Below are 16,557 nucleotides of genomic sequence, written 5' to 3' on the forward strand. Positions count from 1 at the left end.
TCTCCTATCTAACTCCCCATGTCCCCCATGCTTTTTGTTATGCTCCACAAATAAGTGAAACCATATGATAATTGACTCTCTCTGCTTGACTTATTTCACTCAGCATAATCTCTTCCAGTCCCATCCATGTTGCTACAAAAGTTGGGTATTCATACTTTCTGATGGAGGCATAATACTCCATAGTGTATATGGACCACATCTTCCTTATCCATTCGTCCATTGAAGGGCATCTTGGTTCTTTTGATAGTTTGGCGACCATGGCCATTGCTGCTATAAACACTGGGGTACAGATGGCCGTTCTTTTCACCACATCTGTATCTTTGGGGTAAATACCCAGGACTGCAATTGCAGGGTCATAGGGAAGTTGTATTTTTAATTTCTTGAGGAATCTCCACACTGTTCTCCAAAGAGGCTGCACCAATTTGCATGTCCACCAACAGTGTAGGAGGGTTCCCCTTTCTCCACATCCTCTCCAATACATGTTGTTTCCTGTCTTGCTAATTTTGGCCATTCTAACTGGTGTAAAGTGATATCTCAATGTGGTTTTTTTTTTTAAAGATTTTATTTATTTATTTGACCGAGAGAGATCACAAGTAGGCAGAGAGGCAAGCAGAGAGAGAGGAGGAAGCAGGCTCCCTGCTGAGCAGAGAGCCTGATGCGGGGCTCGATCCCAGAACCCTGGGATCATGACCTGAGCCGAAGGCAGAGGCTTTAACCCACTGAGCCACCCAGGCGCCCCTCAATGTGGTTTTAATTTGAATCTCCCTGAGGGCTAGTGATGATGAACATTTTTTCATGTGTCTGATAGCCATTTGTATGTGTTTATTGGAGAAGTGTCTGTCCATATTTTCTGCCCATTTTTTGATATGATTGTCTGTTTTGTGTGTGTTGAGTTTGAGGAGTTCAACCTTTTTTTTTTTTTAAATTTTTTATTTTTTATAAACATATATATTTTTTTTTTTTTATTTTTATTTTTTATTTTTTATAAACATATATTTTTTATATACATATATTTTTATCCCCAGGTCTGTGAATCACCAGGTTTACACACTTCACAGCACTCACCAAATCACATACCCTCCCCAATGTCCATAATCCCACCCCCTTCTCCCCAACCCCCTCCCCCCGGCAACCCTCAGTTTGTTTTGTGAGATTAAGAGTCACTTATGGTTTGTCTCCCTCCCAATCCCATCTTGTTTCATTTATTCTTCTACCCACTTAAGCCTCCATGTTGCATCACCACTTCCTCATATCAGGGAGATCAACCTTTTGTCTATACAGTCATTTGCGAATATCCTCTCCCATTCCGTGGGTTGCTTCTTTGTTTTTTGACTGTTTCTTTTGCTGTGCAGAAGCTTTTGATTTTGATGAAGTCCCAAAAGTTTTTCGCTTTTGTTTCCTTTGCCTTTGGGGACATATCTTGAAAGAAGTTGCTGTGACTGATATCGAAGAGATTACTGCCTATATTCTCCTCTAGGATTCTGATGGATTCCTGTCTCACATTGGGGTCTTTTATCCATTTTGAGTTTATCTTTGTGTACGATGTAGGAGAATGGTCAAGTTTCATTCTTCTACATATAGCTGCCCAGTTTTCCCAGCACCATTTATTGAAGAGACTGTCTTTTTTCCACTGTATATTTTTTCCTATTTTGTCGAAGACTATTTGACCATAGAGTTTAGGGTCCATATCTGGGCTCTCTACCCTGTTCCATTGGTCTATGTGTCTGTTTTTATGCCAGTACCATGCTGTCTTGGTGATCACAGCTTTGTAGTAAAGCTTGAAACACTTCAAAGTATAGGGATAGAGGGAACATTCCTGAACTTCATCAAATCTATCTATGAAAGACCCACAGCAAATATCATCCTCAATGGGAAAAAGCATTCAGCCTTCCCATTGAGATCAGGAACACGACAAGGATGCCCACTCCCACCACTCTTGTTCAACATAGTATTAGAAGTCCTAGCAACAGCAATCAGACAACAAAGAGAAATAAAAGGTATCCAAATTGGCAATGAAGAAGTCAAACTCTCTCTCTTTGCAGAGGACATGGTTCTTTATATGGAAAACCCAAAAGACTCCACCCCCAAACTACTAGAACTCATACAACAATTCAGCAAGTGGCAGGATACAAAGTCAATGTACAGAAATCAGTGGCTTTCTTATACACTAACAATGAAAACACAGAAAGGGAAATTAGAGAATCGATTCCATTTACTATAACACCAAGAACCATAAGATACCTGGGAATAAACCTAACCAAAGAGGTAAAAGATCTGTACTTGAGGAACTACAGAACACTCGTGAAAGAAATTGAAGAAGACACAAAAAGATGGAAGACCAGATGCTCTTGGATCGGAAGAATAAACATTGTTAAAATGTCTATACTGCCTAGAGCAATCTATACTTTTAATGCTATTCTGATCAAAATTCCACCGGTATTCTTCAAAGAGCTGGAGCAAATAATCCCAAAATTTGTATGGAATCAGAAGAGACCCTGAATCGCTAAGGAAATGCTGAAAAACAAAAATAAAACTGGGGGCATCACGTTACCTGATTTCAAGCTTTACTACAAAGCTGTGATCTTAATTTTTCATTATGCCCATGGAGAAAAAAGACTAGCAGGAAAACACCAGGATTAATGCAGGCTGATTTAGATTATGGGATTATTAGGTTTTTACTTCTTCCTACTTTTCTGTGATTCCTGAGTGTTCTGGGATAAATCTATTTTTTATATACTAGTAAAATACACATGAAGTCATAAAAAAAGGAAACTTGCAGAAAGGCTAGGAGTCAAATTAGCAGATATTGCATTAAATCCACTGAATTTATGTTTTGTTTTGTTTTTAATTTTTTATTTTTTCAGCATAACAGTATTCATTATTTTTGCACCACACCCAGTGCTCCATGCCATCCGTTCCCTCTCCAATACCCACCACCTGGATTCCCCAACCTCCCAAACTCCGCCCCTTCAAAACCCTCAGGTTGTTTTTCAGAGTCCATAGTCTCTCATGGTTCACCTCCCCTTCCAATTTTCCTCAACTCCCTTCTCCTCTCCATCTCTCCTTGTCCTCCATGCTATTTATTATGCTCCACAAATAAGTGAAACCATATGATTATTGACTCTCAGCACAATTCAGAACCGTGTGTGTGTGTGTGTGTGTGTGTGTGTGCGTGTTTACCCCATCTCAACGATGCCCATGCATTTCCCCACGTTTGGAATAAGGATATCATCGGAAGCAAATTGAGCCCCAAACTGAAGGATCTAACAATTCCTGGAGAAAAACTCAAAGCAATAGGGAATGAGAGCCTGTAAGTATATGCCCAAATATCTCATTGTTTGGAAGGAAAATTCTGGGTGGTATTCTGTTCTGTCTTAGAGATCAGGGGAGTCTTATCCACATTACCTACTGCAGTGATCTCAAGAATGCATCCCCATTTCAGGAACCCCTCTCCCCATCCCACTCACTCTTGCTTCCAAATAAACTACCTGCAGTCATATTCTTGTCTTAGATCCTGCTTTCAGAGTCACTCACACTAATTTAAAGACTAGAAAATGCCATGAGTGTTTTTTTTGTTTTTTTGTTTTTTTGTTTTTTTGTTTTTTGTTTTTTGTTTTTTTTTACCCCGGTGATATGATTCCTTACCACAACCAGCCCAAGACCTCTTATTCCTTTATTCACTCATTCACCATTCAGGAATCTTACCCCTGAACGTTTCAGAAATCTCTAACCATGTCAACCCGCAGCTGCCCCAGGAAATGAAGAGATAACGTTGAGCAAAGCAGATATATTCTCTGGCCTCATGCAAGGTCTAGAGTCTTTGGGAAAGCCCAATTAATAAACCAATTACACATGGGGTGCCTGGGTGACCCAGTGGGTTAAAGCCTCTGCCTTTGGCTCAGGTCATGATCCCAGGGTCCTGGGATCAAGTCCTGCATTGCGCTCTCTGTTCAGCGGGGAGCCTGCTTCCTCCTCTCCCCACCCTCTCTCTCTCTCTCTGTCTGCCTCTCCACCTACTTGTGATCTCTGTCAAATAAATAAATAAAAATCTTTATTTTTTTTACTTATTTTTTATTTTCAGCATAACAGTATTCATTATTTTTTCACCACACCCAGTGCTCCATGCAATCTGTGCCTTCTATAATACCCGCCCACTGGTACCCCGACCTCCCACCCACCGCCCCTTCAAAACCCTCAGATTGTTTTTCAGAGTCCATAGTCTCTCATGGTTCACCTCCCCTTCCAATTTCCCCCAACTCCCTTGTCCTCTCTAACTCCCCATGTCCTCCATGCTATTTGTTATGCTCCACAAATAAGTGAAACCATATGATAATTGACTCTCTCTGCTTGACTTATTTCACTCAGCATAATCTCTTCCAGTCCCATCCATGTTGCTACAAAAGTTGGGTATTCATCCTTTCTGATGGAGGCGTAATACTCCATAGTGTATATGGACCACATCTTCCTTATCCATTCGTCTGTTGAAGGGTATCTTGGTTCTTTCCACCGTTTGGCGACCGTGGCCATTGCTGCTATAAACAGTGGGGTACAGATGGCCCTTCTTTTCATGACATCTGTATCTTTGGGGTAAATACCCAGGAGTGCAATTGCAGGGGCATAGGGAATTTCTATTTTTAATTTCTTGAGGAATCTCCACACTGTTCTCCAAAGAGCCTGCACCAACTTGCATTCCCACCAACAACACAAATAAGTCTAACATAGGGACAAGGATTAATCCCAAGGATTAAAGGAGGAAAGCTTTAAAGCAATAGGACAACATAAGATAAAGATATAACCTACTTTATGGACTTCAGATTGAAGGCAATGAGGGAAAATTAAATTATGTAAGTTGCAGCTACATGCCAAGAATGAACTGGTATTACAGAAATTAAGTGCGGTTAAGAGGAAGAAGGAAGTACTTCAAATGGGTGAATCTTCACACATGAGAAGAAATAAAAAATCATAAGAAATAAAAAAAATTAGCTGATTCCCGAATGTGTTCCATTAAAATCAAACCTTTGTGAGATACTCAAAACACTACCCTCAGTTTGTTTCGTGAGATTAAGAGTCACTTATGGTTTGTCTCCCTCCCAATCCCATCTTGTTTCATTTATTCTTCTTCTACCCACTTAAGCCTCCATGTTGCATCACCACTTCCTCATATCAGGGAGATCATATGATAGTTGTCTTTCTCTGCTTGACTGAGGGTTGCCGGGGGGAGGGGGTTTGGGAGAAGGGGATGGGATTATGGACATTGGGGAGGGTATGTGATTTGGTGAGTGCTGTGAAGTGTGTAAACCTGGTGATTCACAGACCTGTACCCCTGGGGATAAAAATATATGTTTATAAAAAATAAAAAATTTAAAAAAAAAAAAAACACTACCTAATTGAAATAGATGGTTGACTTCCATTTTAATTGGGGGACATGGGTATTCTGGGATTCACTTTCAGTAGTAACTTACATGACACTGGGAAGGACAAGTCCTGGCTCCAACTTCAAGTTGCTTGGTGTTCTGATTAGATTTAATTAATGTGGATCATTCACGGAGTTTACTGTCACATGGTGGGGAGACCCCAAAATGCCAGCATTAGAGTATTGTCTGTGGAGTATTGTCAGTTGTTCCCCCCCCCCATTTAGGTCTTCCTGACAATTTGCTAGATTCTGCCTTTCTCCATGTGTACATAGTTCTCTTTAGACTATCAATTTAGTGGGACAGAGAAAAAATTTTATCAGAATAGAATAAGTCCCATGCTGGTCCCCACCCATTGCTTAACTGTACTAGGCCCAATAGATAATGAATTAAACCCCAAAGTCCAGATTGACCATCTTTGCCTCATAGCCACTGTGCAATATTGATCATTCCCATAAGACTTAAAAAATCAGATGTCCACCCCATACAAGGCTATTCCACCTGATGTTAACATACAACCAGGGAACTGGATTCCTCTCTAGACCAGAGCCTGGATGGGGATTCAGACAATCTGCTATTTCCCACATGGTTTCCCGTAGTAATGTTCACTGTGATCATACCCTGCGTTTGCACCCTCTCTACAGGTTACCATCATTTTAAATTAATCATTTCACCCCTTTTCATGGTTTTTGTATCTTTTATGACTCTTACATAATTTATGTTGTGTTCTGTTAATAATGCAATAGTATCACATGCATCCTTTTTGGCTTCCTTCTTTCATTCATCATCATATTTGTGAGATCAAGCTGTATTTTTTCTGTTTGTCATCCTACTTTATGCATTTTAACTGTTGTATTGCATTCCACTGTATAAAAGTAACACAAAATACTCATTCATCCTTCAGTTGGTGGAATTTTGTTGCTTACAGTTTTTGGCTAGTGGAGCAATGCTTCTCCTCTGACTCTGGTGCTTTATATCCTTGGGTATATGTGCACAGGGCTCTCCAGGGCAAACCTCTAGATGCTGGACTGCCTGATCATAGCTGCATATCTTTTCCCCCAAACCAGGAAATCCACACTACCCCCTACCAAACTTGATGGAGCAATTTGCACACCTACCAGAGGTCTGTGAGATGCTACCTGCTCCGCAGAATTTAATACTGAAATCAAAACAAACAACAAACATCTGTCTATCATCTTGGAATTTATAATCTCATTTAATTGGCACCACATCCCTGAAAGAACCATCATCACTAACAGTCACACGGGAAAGCACCAGAGGCTCACATGGGAGAGTGCTGATTCCAGGTGCTGATGCTGGGGGAGGAGCCATGCAGGAAGCACCTGGTGAAGAGAGAGAAGCCTGCAGAATCCAGACAGGAGTTGGGTTGGGATGTCGTTCTGGGCTTGCACCTTCCAGGCTGGATATAAATTTCAATCCATCTAAACATTTGCTCAGCCGCATTACCTGAGTCTCTGCACTTAGCTGGAGGCACCGACTGGAAACTCACATCAGGGAGTGTGCATGTGATAAAAAGACTTTTGTGATACACAGTGTTGGAGCAGAACCAAAAAAATTGAGTGGAGTTATGGACACAAACGTTCATGTGGATAAAGCCTCATGTCATTAGGGTGAGGGAATAAGAGAAGCCAGACACTAAGGAGACAGCAAGGCAGGGGGCAGGGTTCATGGTGGAGGACCCTCCTCCAGGGAGCTCTCCCAGCCTTGTCCTTGCCTCCTGCACAGACAACACCGCTTCATTGCCTTTAGGTTTTCAGCACAGAGTTCACACAGTTCATGGACCACTTCAGAATCTTCTGGGTTAATGCAGCCTTCTGTGTATGTGTGATTCTGTTCTAAGATTCTCAAACCCCAAAGAATGTGCAGCGCCATCCTCCATTTACCTCTTGGTTTCACCTTGGGAACCTGTCTGGCTGCGCCATGCCTGAAACACCAACACCACTAGCACCACCAGCACCAGTGCAGACAGACCCACTCGGATGAGGTTCTCCAGTGTGTGATCTGGGCGTGGGGCTAGGGACAATGGGGCAGAGAGGTCATGCAGGGCAGGACAGGTCACGCCTACCACTGCACCCAGAGGGGAGATCTAGGTCTCCCCTCCCCTTGAACAGGTCATATGCACCCCAGGAGGCCTATGTTCTGTTACTCACCACTTGTGGAGTCTGGGGTCTGCAGTGATGAGGTGACAGCAGCAGGAATCCCTGAGAGGAAAGCAGAGAACATGAGTAGTTGGGGCTAGCTCAGCCCAGTGTTACCCTGAGGATCTGAATTATCAATTCTCCCTTCTCCTGTCCCAAGGAACAAGCTCATCTTCAAAGTGATCCCTCCTCCAGCCACAGGTGAGATGTGAACCCTCTTGTCTCCAACTCCTTTGCATTTAGACTTTGATTTGAGATGTTGATGACAAAAAAGGGCTCAGCCATGCTCCATGCCACAAGCAGACAGTGCACCTGTTTGGAAATCCCTCATGTCCTTCTTGCTTTCTTGTCAAACTGAGCAACAGCCCACCCTGAGCTTGATTTCCTGGGGAAGAGAGTCCTCAGTTAACCCTCAGAGAGGAATCCTGGATTTAGGGGTGGGAAGCAGGCACCCAGGAATTCCTGAGGGTCAGAAACACGAAGGGGTGGGCACCCCAGGCTACCAGTCTCTCCTCAGCCTCGGCCCAATCAGTCTCATCCTACACCTATGTTAAGAACCTTCACGGCACCTGGGTGTCTTAGTGGGATTGGCTTCTGCCTTCAGCTTGGATCATGGTCTCAGGGTCCTGGGATTGAGCCCCGCATGGGGCTTTCTGCTCAGCAGAGAGCCTGCTTCCCCCTCTCTCTCTCTGACTGCCTCTCTGCCTACTTGTGATCTCTCTCTGTCAAATAAATGAATAAAATCTTAAAACAAAATAAGGGTGGAATCCCATCCCTGAAGAAGTTGGGGCGTGGAACTGAAAAATCTGCATATTCCTGAGAACTACATTTGCTCTGAATTCCACAAGCCCACGCATGTTAAGAATTTCTTTATTGTTGTTGTTGTTATTATTATTATTATTAACATATAATGTAGTATTTGCTTCAGGCGTACAGGTCTGTGAATCATCAGCATTACACAATTCGAATACACTCACCACCATTGCACGTATCCTCCCCAATGTCCATAATGCAGCCACCCTAACCCTCTCCCGCACCCTCCAGGAACCCTCAGTTTGTTTCCTGAGATTAAGAGTTTCTTCTGGTTTTTCTTAAAGCTAATTATGTATCATGTTATTATGAAAGTCTGCAGAAGCTGCAAATACTGTCCTGCAGGCCATTTAAATTAGCTTGTCCCACCTCTAGTAAACAAAATTTTTTTAAATGTTTAAAAAAAAAAAAGAACCTTCAAATGCTTTTCTTTTGTTATTTCATTCATTCATTCACACATTCATTCATTCACTAGAGCCACTAGTTATGGACCATCTGGAAATATAATAGACGTACTTACATACATACGTGTGTATTTATGTACATTATTGACACGTATGATATAGGATGTGTTTCATACATTAAAATGTATGAAATGCATACTACACATAAATACATATGATATACATATTATATATTATATAATGTATTTTATATGTTATGTATATCTGTATGTAAATAGGACATGTGGTGAGACACTTGTAAGTATACAATACACATCAGTATGTGGTACCAGCATGCCCAAGTGTGTCTTGGTGAAGGTAATAAAGAATAATCAATGTTCTTATTAAGAAGAAAAATATGGAGGGGCACCTGGGTGGCTCAGTGGGTTAAAGCCTCTGCCTTCAGCTCAGGTCATGATCTCGGAGTCCTAGGATCGAGCCCCGCATCGGGCTCTCTACTGAGTAGGGAGCCTGCTTCCCCTCTCTCTCTCTGCCTGCCTCTCTGCCTACTTGTGATCTCTGTCAAGTACATAAATAAAATCTTAAGAAAGAATAAGGAGAAGAAGGAGGAGGAGGAAGAGGAGGAGGAGGAGGAAAATGTGGAGTGCCTGGGTGACTCGGTCCGTTAAGCATCTGACTCTTGATCTCAGCTCAGGTCTTGATCTCAGGGTTGTGAGTTCAAGCCCTGCATTGGGCTCCATACCCAATGAAGAAGAAAAAGAAGGAGGAGAAGGAAGGGGAAAATGTGTATCAGATAAGGTGGAGCTATAAATAGAAAAATCTGTAATACATTTAGGACTGATCAAACACTTTTTTTTTATTACAAAAGGCATTAATGGGGTATTTGTATAGGGTCGCATCCAAGGTGACATTTGGAAGAGGATTTTAAGTCAACACAGAAGGGTGACAGTGAGGCATAGGAAGAGAGAGTGACAATATTTATTACAAAATGAATGTCCATGTCCTTTGACTAAGCTATTCTGTTCTAAGAATTTAACCAAGAGAGAAGGAGTAATTGCTTCTGCATATCCCTGTGCATTGGTATGTGCAAGGATATTCATCATAGGTTACTTTGAAATATCAAAAGCCTGGGAACAAACAAACTGCCAAAGTATAGGGTATTGGTTACATTTATCCTGACACATTAAAGCGAGAAAGTACCATACAACCATTAAAAAGTCTAAAAGAGATGCATATTACTGATATCAGATAATTCTTTAGAATGTATCATTTCATTAAAAAAAAAAAAACAGAGCTGGTCAGAACTGTGTCTATAAGATGTTGATGTTTGTCCACTCACAGAAGATGTTTGTAGAGTCTCCCTGAATGTTTGGGGGGGAAAGGTAGCCGAGTGTGTTGGGGTGGATTTGGGGTTTGAGCAAGTGGTAGCAGAGACTGCAAGGTAACCATTTGTGAACAGTTTCGGGGATGCACCATGTGAATGCACTCCTGGCTTCTGGCTTTTTCAGAGATGCTGCATTCACGCGTGGATCCCGGCCCAGTGGGATCCCATGCACCAGTGGGAGGTGTGGGGCAGAGGACGGAAGGACAAGTTGCCTCCAGAGAGGCGCCTGCTGGGAGGACATCCAGACACAAGACAGAGGGGATGGCGAGGAAGACATTCAGAGAGCCCCTCACCTGTGACCACGAGCTCCAGGGGGTCGCTGGGGTGCGACAGCAGGAAAGGAGTGCTGCTGAGTGACCCATAGCACCTGTAAGTCCCACCGCGGTCCAGAGTCACGGAGCGCAAGGGAAAGTCCGCCTGAAATTCCCCACCTTGGTGCTGAGACCTGCGGTGCAGGGGCGGCCCAGCCTCTCCCTCCTTGGACAGAAGGAATGCATCAAAGAAGCTGGCACTCTGACACCGCAGGGTCACATTCTCTCCTGCGGCCACAGCGAGGCCAGGCTGCGCAGACAGGGTGGGAGGTGGCCCCTGTGGGAGCTGGACTGGGAGGAGAGAGTCGGGTGTTTGGGACGGCTCTGCGCTCTTGCCCCTTCCCCGAGCTGAACTGAACTGTCACTCAGGCGCCCCACCCAAGCGCGGCTCCCGGCTTCTTCTCTGTCCAGTTGTCTTAAACTCGCGCTTCCCGCCCTGGCACCTCTCTACCTGTGCTCCCTGCCCGCACTTCCAACTAGTGCCTGAGATGCCAGCCCAGGAAAAGTGGGAGTGTGGGCTGGGATATGGCTCCTACCTGCGACCAGGATGTCCAGGGGTTCACTGGGGGCCGACCACTCGGAGGAGAGGGTGTGTCCACCGTAGCACGTGTACCGGCCCCCGTGGGAGGGTCTCACAGGGCCCAGGGGGAAGTCTGCCGCAGAGAGCTCAGCCTGGGACTGCCAGCCAAGCCGCTGGGGAGGGTCACCTGCCCCCTCCTTAGACAGAGCGAATCTGTCATAGCCGACATCAGAGTGACACTGGAGGGTCAGGCTCTGCCCAGGAGCCACCACGGGCCCTGGCAAGACTGACAGGGATGGTTTCCTAGACACACCTGGGAGAAGAGGTGGTTCTGGTTTCCAAGAGGGTCAGGTTTCTCCTGCTCCTCCCACAGGCCTCCCACTGCTGGCTCCCAGCCTCCTGAGCTCTTGCCCCAACCTCATCGTCCTCAGTGCCCCACCTGGGATGATGCTCCTCTCACTGGTCTGGAGAACCAAGGAGTTCTAGAGTCATGCCCTGAATTCCTCACCTGAGATCAGGAGCTCCAAAACGTGGCTGGAGGTAGACCACACAAAGGGGGAGCTCGAGAAATAACCATAGCACCTGTATGTCTGCCTGTGACTTGGGCTCAAGTGGTCCACAGTGAAGAGCGCTTGGAACCACCCATCAGCTTGGTGCTGTGAGTCCAAGTGCCAGGAGTGGCCCTCTCCTTCTTTGCTGCACAGAACGAACCAGTCAAATTCCTGCCATGAGCCACACTGGAGGGCCACGCTCCCTCCTGAGGTCACGATGGGGCTGGGCAGGGCTGAGAGGCTGGGTTTGTTGAACATTCCTGGAAGAGAACAAACCCGGTGTGTTAGAAGGGCGGGGTGGGGGGGCACCTGAGGAAATCACGTTAAGTGAAATAGGGTAGGCAGAGAGGGACGAGTACTGCATGATTCCGAGCCTATGAGGAACCTAAAGATGGTCAGATTCGCAGAGGCAGAGAGTAGAATGGTGGTTGCCAGGGGCTGCAAGGAGGGGAAGAGGGAGGGTCATGTGTACAGAGTTTCAGTTTTGCAAGACAGTTTAGTTCTGGAGATCTGCTGTGCAGCCCTGTGCCTATAACAATACTGTGCTGGGCACTCAGAAGTTTGTGAAGAAGGTAGGTCTCATGTTGTGAGGGGGGCGGTGTTGGGGTGGGACAGGAACACCACCCCCGATGGTCGATGGGACTGTGCTATAGAAAGGGAGGTCCCTCCCAGGGCACAGCCACCTCACCTGTGCAGACAGAAACACTGGCTCACCTGTGACCACCAAGTCCAGAGGCTTGCTGGGCACTGACCAGCTTGTTTGTCTGTGATACAAGCAGGAGTAGCGACCAGCAAGGTGGTAGGTCATGTGTGGGAATGGGAACTTAGCCCTGTTGCTGGGTCCCAGGGGAAACTCCCTCCTCAAGGGCTCTGGGACCCCTTCCCGGTACAGGCAGTACTGGTCAGCATTCTGAAATCCCTGACACCAGATGCTCACAGGCTTCCCCTCGGCCACCACAGGATCTGGCTCTGCCCAGATGATGGGTATGGGCAGCGTCTCTGAAAGAGTCAGAATTGCAGTCCCGGTATTCTTTATGCCTCAGTTTCCCCTGGTTCTCAGCCCTGGGGCCCCTTGTACACGTTTTTATTGATCAGTTTAAGATTCCTCTCCTCTCCTCCATCCTCCAGATGCCCTGGCAGGGATGGGGGTCCTATATTGTGCCCAAGGAGGAGGTGGGACCTGGGACCCCTGGGGATAGGCTCACCTGCCTGCACATGGGTCATCTGGCTCAGACACAGTCCTGGAAGAGAGATCCCAGTGAGAGGCCACTGACTCCTGAGCAGATCCCCACCTTTTCTAAGCACCCCAAGTTCATGAGATCTCCTGAGAGAACACAGCCTGACTTTGAGAGGGCTCCCCTCTCCCACACAGGTGTCTATCCCCATCCTTCCGAAAACTCACCAAGGCAGAGAAGAACCATAAAGGTGATGGTCATGGTGCTGCCTCCCACTGGACAAGCCTGCACAGACAGATGCCTGGACAGGATGCAGGCAGCAGGGGGCTTTCCCATCGTCAGGCTCAGAAGAAGGGGCTTCAGAGGACGCCTGCTTCCTCTGCAGGCAAGTGAGACCTGATCTATGGTGTGCCCAACCTTCCATATACCAGGCGTGACCTTCTTCCTGAAGAGGGTGGGGACATTTCCAGTCCTGAGTCGGCCCTGTTGGCCACTACAACCTGGGTGTGCCCAAGGGAATACCACTTCCCTTCTCAAGATTTCCATTTATGGGGATGTCTTTGTGCCAGCCCTTCACCCAGCCAATGTCCATTTGAACCCTCGGATTTTTTTCCAGGCCCTGAACATTCATCTGTAAACGAGAAGATGAAGTCACAGTGAGGGCTCAGATTATCAGAAGATAGCCATTCAGTAATGGATCTCACAATTACTTATCTGAAAAAGAGAAATGAACAGAAATATGAAAATATATAGCAGTAGGGAATTATAAGCTGAATATTAAAAAATAAAAACCTTGTACTCATTCTTTTTTTTTTTAAGATTTTATTTATTTATTTGACAGAGAGAAATCACAAGTAGATGGAGAGGCAGGCAGAGAGAGAGAGAGGGAAGCAGGCTCTCTGCTGAGCAGAGAGCCCGATGCGGGACTCGATCCCAGGACTCTGAGATCATGACCTGAGCCGAAGGCAGCGGCTTAATCCACTGAGCCACCCAGGCACCCCTTTGTACTCATTCTTATGGGGTATCCTTAAGGACTGATTACGCACTCACCATTACTCATTGTCAGGGAAATGCAAATCAAAACAACAGGGAGATATCACTGCACATCTATTAGGATGACTATTCTCAAAAACACACACACACAAAGACAAAAAATACTGAAGAGGATACAGAAAAATTGGAACCTGTGTACACTGTTGGTGGGAAAGCAAAATGGTGCCACTGCTGGAAAACAGTATGGAGGCTCTACAAAGTATTAATAATAGGACTGCCATATGATCCCTCAATCCCACCCTCGGGTATTGATCCAAAAGGACTGAATTAGAATCCCAAAGGAAAATTAGCACTCTATTGTTCATTGCAGCATTATTCACAGTGGCCAAGACAAGGAAACAACCTAAGTGCCCATCAGTGGTTGGAAGGATAAAGTACATGTGGTACCCACCTACCATGGGGTTTTATTCCAGAAATATTCTTAAGAAAGAGGTAATCTAGCATTTGTAACAACATGGATGGATGCTGAGGACATAGTATTAAGTGAACTAAGCCAGTCACAGAGGGACTGCACGAATCCACTGACGTGAGGAATCTAAAATGTCAGACACATAGAAGCAGAGAGTAGCATGGTGGCTGCCAAGGCCCAGGGTGAGGGGAGGTGGGGGGATGACGTTCCACAGGTGTAGACCTTTGGTTCTACAAGATGAGCAAGCCCTAAGTACCTGCTCTGCAACATTGTGCCTTTAGGTAACAATATTGAATTATAGACTTGGGAATTTGTTAAGAGGGTTGATCTCCTGTTAATTGTTTTTACCAATATAAATTTTATTTTATTTTATTTTATTTTATTTTATTTTTAAATATTTTATTTATTTATTTGACAGAAAGCAACCCAGAGAGAGAGGGAACACAAGCAAGGGGAATGGGAGAGGGAGAAGCAGGCTTCCTAATGAGTAGGGAGCCCAGTGTGGGGCTTGATCCCAGGACCCTGGGACCATGACCTGAATCAAAGGCAGATGCTTAATTGACTGAACTACCCAGGTGCCCCAATATGAATTTTAAAAAGACAATGACTATGGAGTCAGACTTCATAGTCAAGGTAGCAGTCCAGGCCCATGTTCAGAGGCCCCCTCTGCTCCAAATGCAAAGAAGTTCTGGATAAAACGTTTGGTCATAGTCAAAGAGAGAAATGAAAGTTCCCAGGCAGAGCTCAAGTCCTGAGGAAGGGACTGCCTAGGGGATCCTGGGGTCAGCAAGGTGAGGTCTTATAAGGAGAGAAAGGGGTCTGTGGTGTGTTCTTGGACCAGGGGCATAGATGTGGGGCTCTCCCCAGACCTGGTGCACAAGCCCAGAGCAGACCCAGCCTCTGTCACCACTGTTTTTCCAGGACAAGAGAATCAAGCTATCTATGTCCGCCATCCATCTGGGCATCAAGGCCCACGTGCTCTATGATTCTTGGCCTGAAATTGGATGTCTGATGCCCTGACCTCCATGTTCCCCAGCCTCGAAGAAACAGAAGGCTATGGGCTCTGCCATGGACACGGCCTAGGAAGCAGCCCTGTGGGTTCAGAGGCCATGGACACTTCCCACAGACACCAGAGGACACTGTCCCACAGAGAGTGTCCTCCCACCTGCTGCAGGGAAACAGGGGCCTGGGGTCAGGGCTGCTCTCCCCAGAAAGGCACTTCTATTTCTATGCGAAAGCAACCACCCTTGATTCCTAAAGAAGCAGAAGGAAAGGGTGGTGACGCTCTGCTGAAACTCAGCCCTATAGATATAGGTGTTGGCATTGACCACCTCCCAGTCAGTGACCCTTGCTTAGGTGACCTTGTCCATGTGGAAAGGTGATGCCAGAGGGAGCAGGAGGTACTTAGCAGCCGAGCAGGACCTTGGGGAGAGGGTAGGGGCTCAGCAGGACATGCTACAAACCATGAGAGGGTGCCGTGGAAGTCCACGTGTGCAAGCATGCCTTTGGTGGATTTCAGGGAAAAAGCATCTGGTCCTCTAGCTGATACAGTGGGTACAGGGTTTAATTTGGGGATGAAAATACCTTGGAACTAGTTAGAGGTGATGGTTGCACAAGATTGTAAGCGTGCCAGATGCTACTGAATTGTACACTTTTTAAATAGTGAGTGGTCAATTTTACATTTATGAACTTTACACCAATAGGGAAAAAAGCAAAGATGTAATCTTTGTTTGTAAAGCGAGCAGCACAGCCCTGACATTTTGAGTGTGGATTTTTATCACAGTCACACTGTACACTTGTATCCAGAAAGGACAACATTATGACCAAACCAAGTCCAGCGTGCTTTGATGTCTGCTGTCTCTCAGTGTACAGTAGAAAAGAAATTAAGTTCCCCAGATGACAGCATTCTGTGGTCAAAGTCATCCTCATCTAAATGTTGAACTTCCCTGCCTACTGCAAAATTGTCTTTTTTGGGTGTCCCTAACACCCCTGGACCTGTGTATAGACACCCTCCCCATTTCATCCATGGGGACCCCACTCCAGGAGGGTGGGCTCTGTGTTGCTGCCCATGGTGCTGATTGGTACTTGGCTGGACCATCCATTTCAGTACCATGGCCAGAGTCTGTGGGAGCAACAAAGTTACCCTATTCTGATATCTTGGTTGGCAAGTTTGCCTCAGTGAGCCCCAATCATTGGTCCTATATAGCCTCCACGCAGGAGTCAAATAGAAAATACTCAGTCAGGGAAGCCTGGGTGGCTCAGTCGTTTAAGCCCCTGCCTTTGTCTCTGGTCATGATCCCAGCGTCCTGGGATGGAGTCCTGCATCGTGCTCCTTGCTCGGCAGGGAGCCTGCTTCTCTCTCTGACTCTG

General features: G+C 45.7%; 1 protein-coding gene across 2 annotated transcripts; it reads right to left on the minus strand.

Annotated features, from left to right (window-relative positions):
* Positions 1 to 6,432: 6,432 nt before the first annotated feature.
* LOC131818869 (leukocyte immunoglobulin-like receptor subfamily A member 6) lies at positions 6,433 to 13,173 on the minus strand. 2 transcript variants are annotated; one of them, XM_059153628.1, is made up of 9 exons: positions 12,953 to 13,173; positions 12,756 to 12,791; positions 12,265 to 12,549; positions 11,508 to 11,810; positions 11,016 to 11,312; positions 10,462 to 10,770; positions 7,583 to 7,633; positions 7,316 to 7,445; positions 6,435 to 6,754 (listed from the first exon to the last, which is right to left on the minus strand). In XM_059153628.1, the coding sequence occupies exons 1-9, from the start codon at positions 13,059 to 13,061 to the stop codon at positions 6,694 to 6,696; spliced, it is 1,581 nt and encodes a 526-aa protein (XP_059009611.1). In that variant the 5' UTR covers positions 13,062 to 13,173; the 3' UTR covers positions 6,435 to 6,693. The 2 variants fall into 2 exon arrangements, with proteins under 2 accessions (XP_059009612.1, XP_059009611.1); XM_059153629.1 differs by lacking the exon at positions 12,265 to 12,549 and having other exon boundaries at positions 6,433 to 6,754.
* Between the last annotated feature and the right edge of the window lie 3,384 nt (positions 13,174 to 16,557).

Source organism: Mustela lutreola, chromosome 16, assembly GCF_030435805.1.
Source record: "Mustela lutreola isolate mMusLut2 chromosome 16, mMusLut2.pri, whole genome shotgun sequence".
NCBI classification, from domain to species: domain Eukaryota; kingdom Metazoa; phylum Chordata; class Mammalia; order Carnivora; family Mustelidae; genus Mustela; species Mustela lutreola.

What these genes read in the sequence shown, in the direction of transcription:
- LOC131818869 (XM_059153628.1), bottom strand. Translation starts at nt 13,061, where the DNA reads ATGGGAAAGCCCCCTGCTGCCTGCATCCTGTCCAGGCATCTGTCTGTG. An exon ending in TATGGTTCTTCTCTGCCTTG is followed by an intron (nt 12,792 to 12,952) that starts GTGAGTTTTCGG and finishes TCTCTCTTCCAG; the next exon opens with GACTGTGTCTGAGCCAGATG. An exon ending in TTTGGAGCTCCTGATCTCAG is followed by an intron (nt 11,313 to 11,507) that starts GTGAGGAATTCA and finishes CTCTTCTCCCAG; the next exon opens with GTGTGTCTAGGAAACCATCC.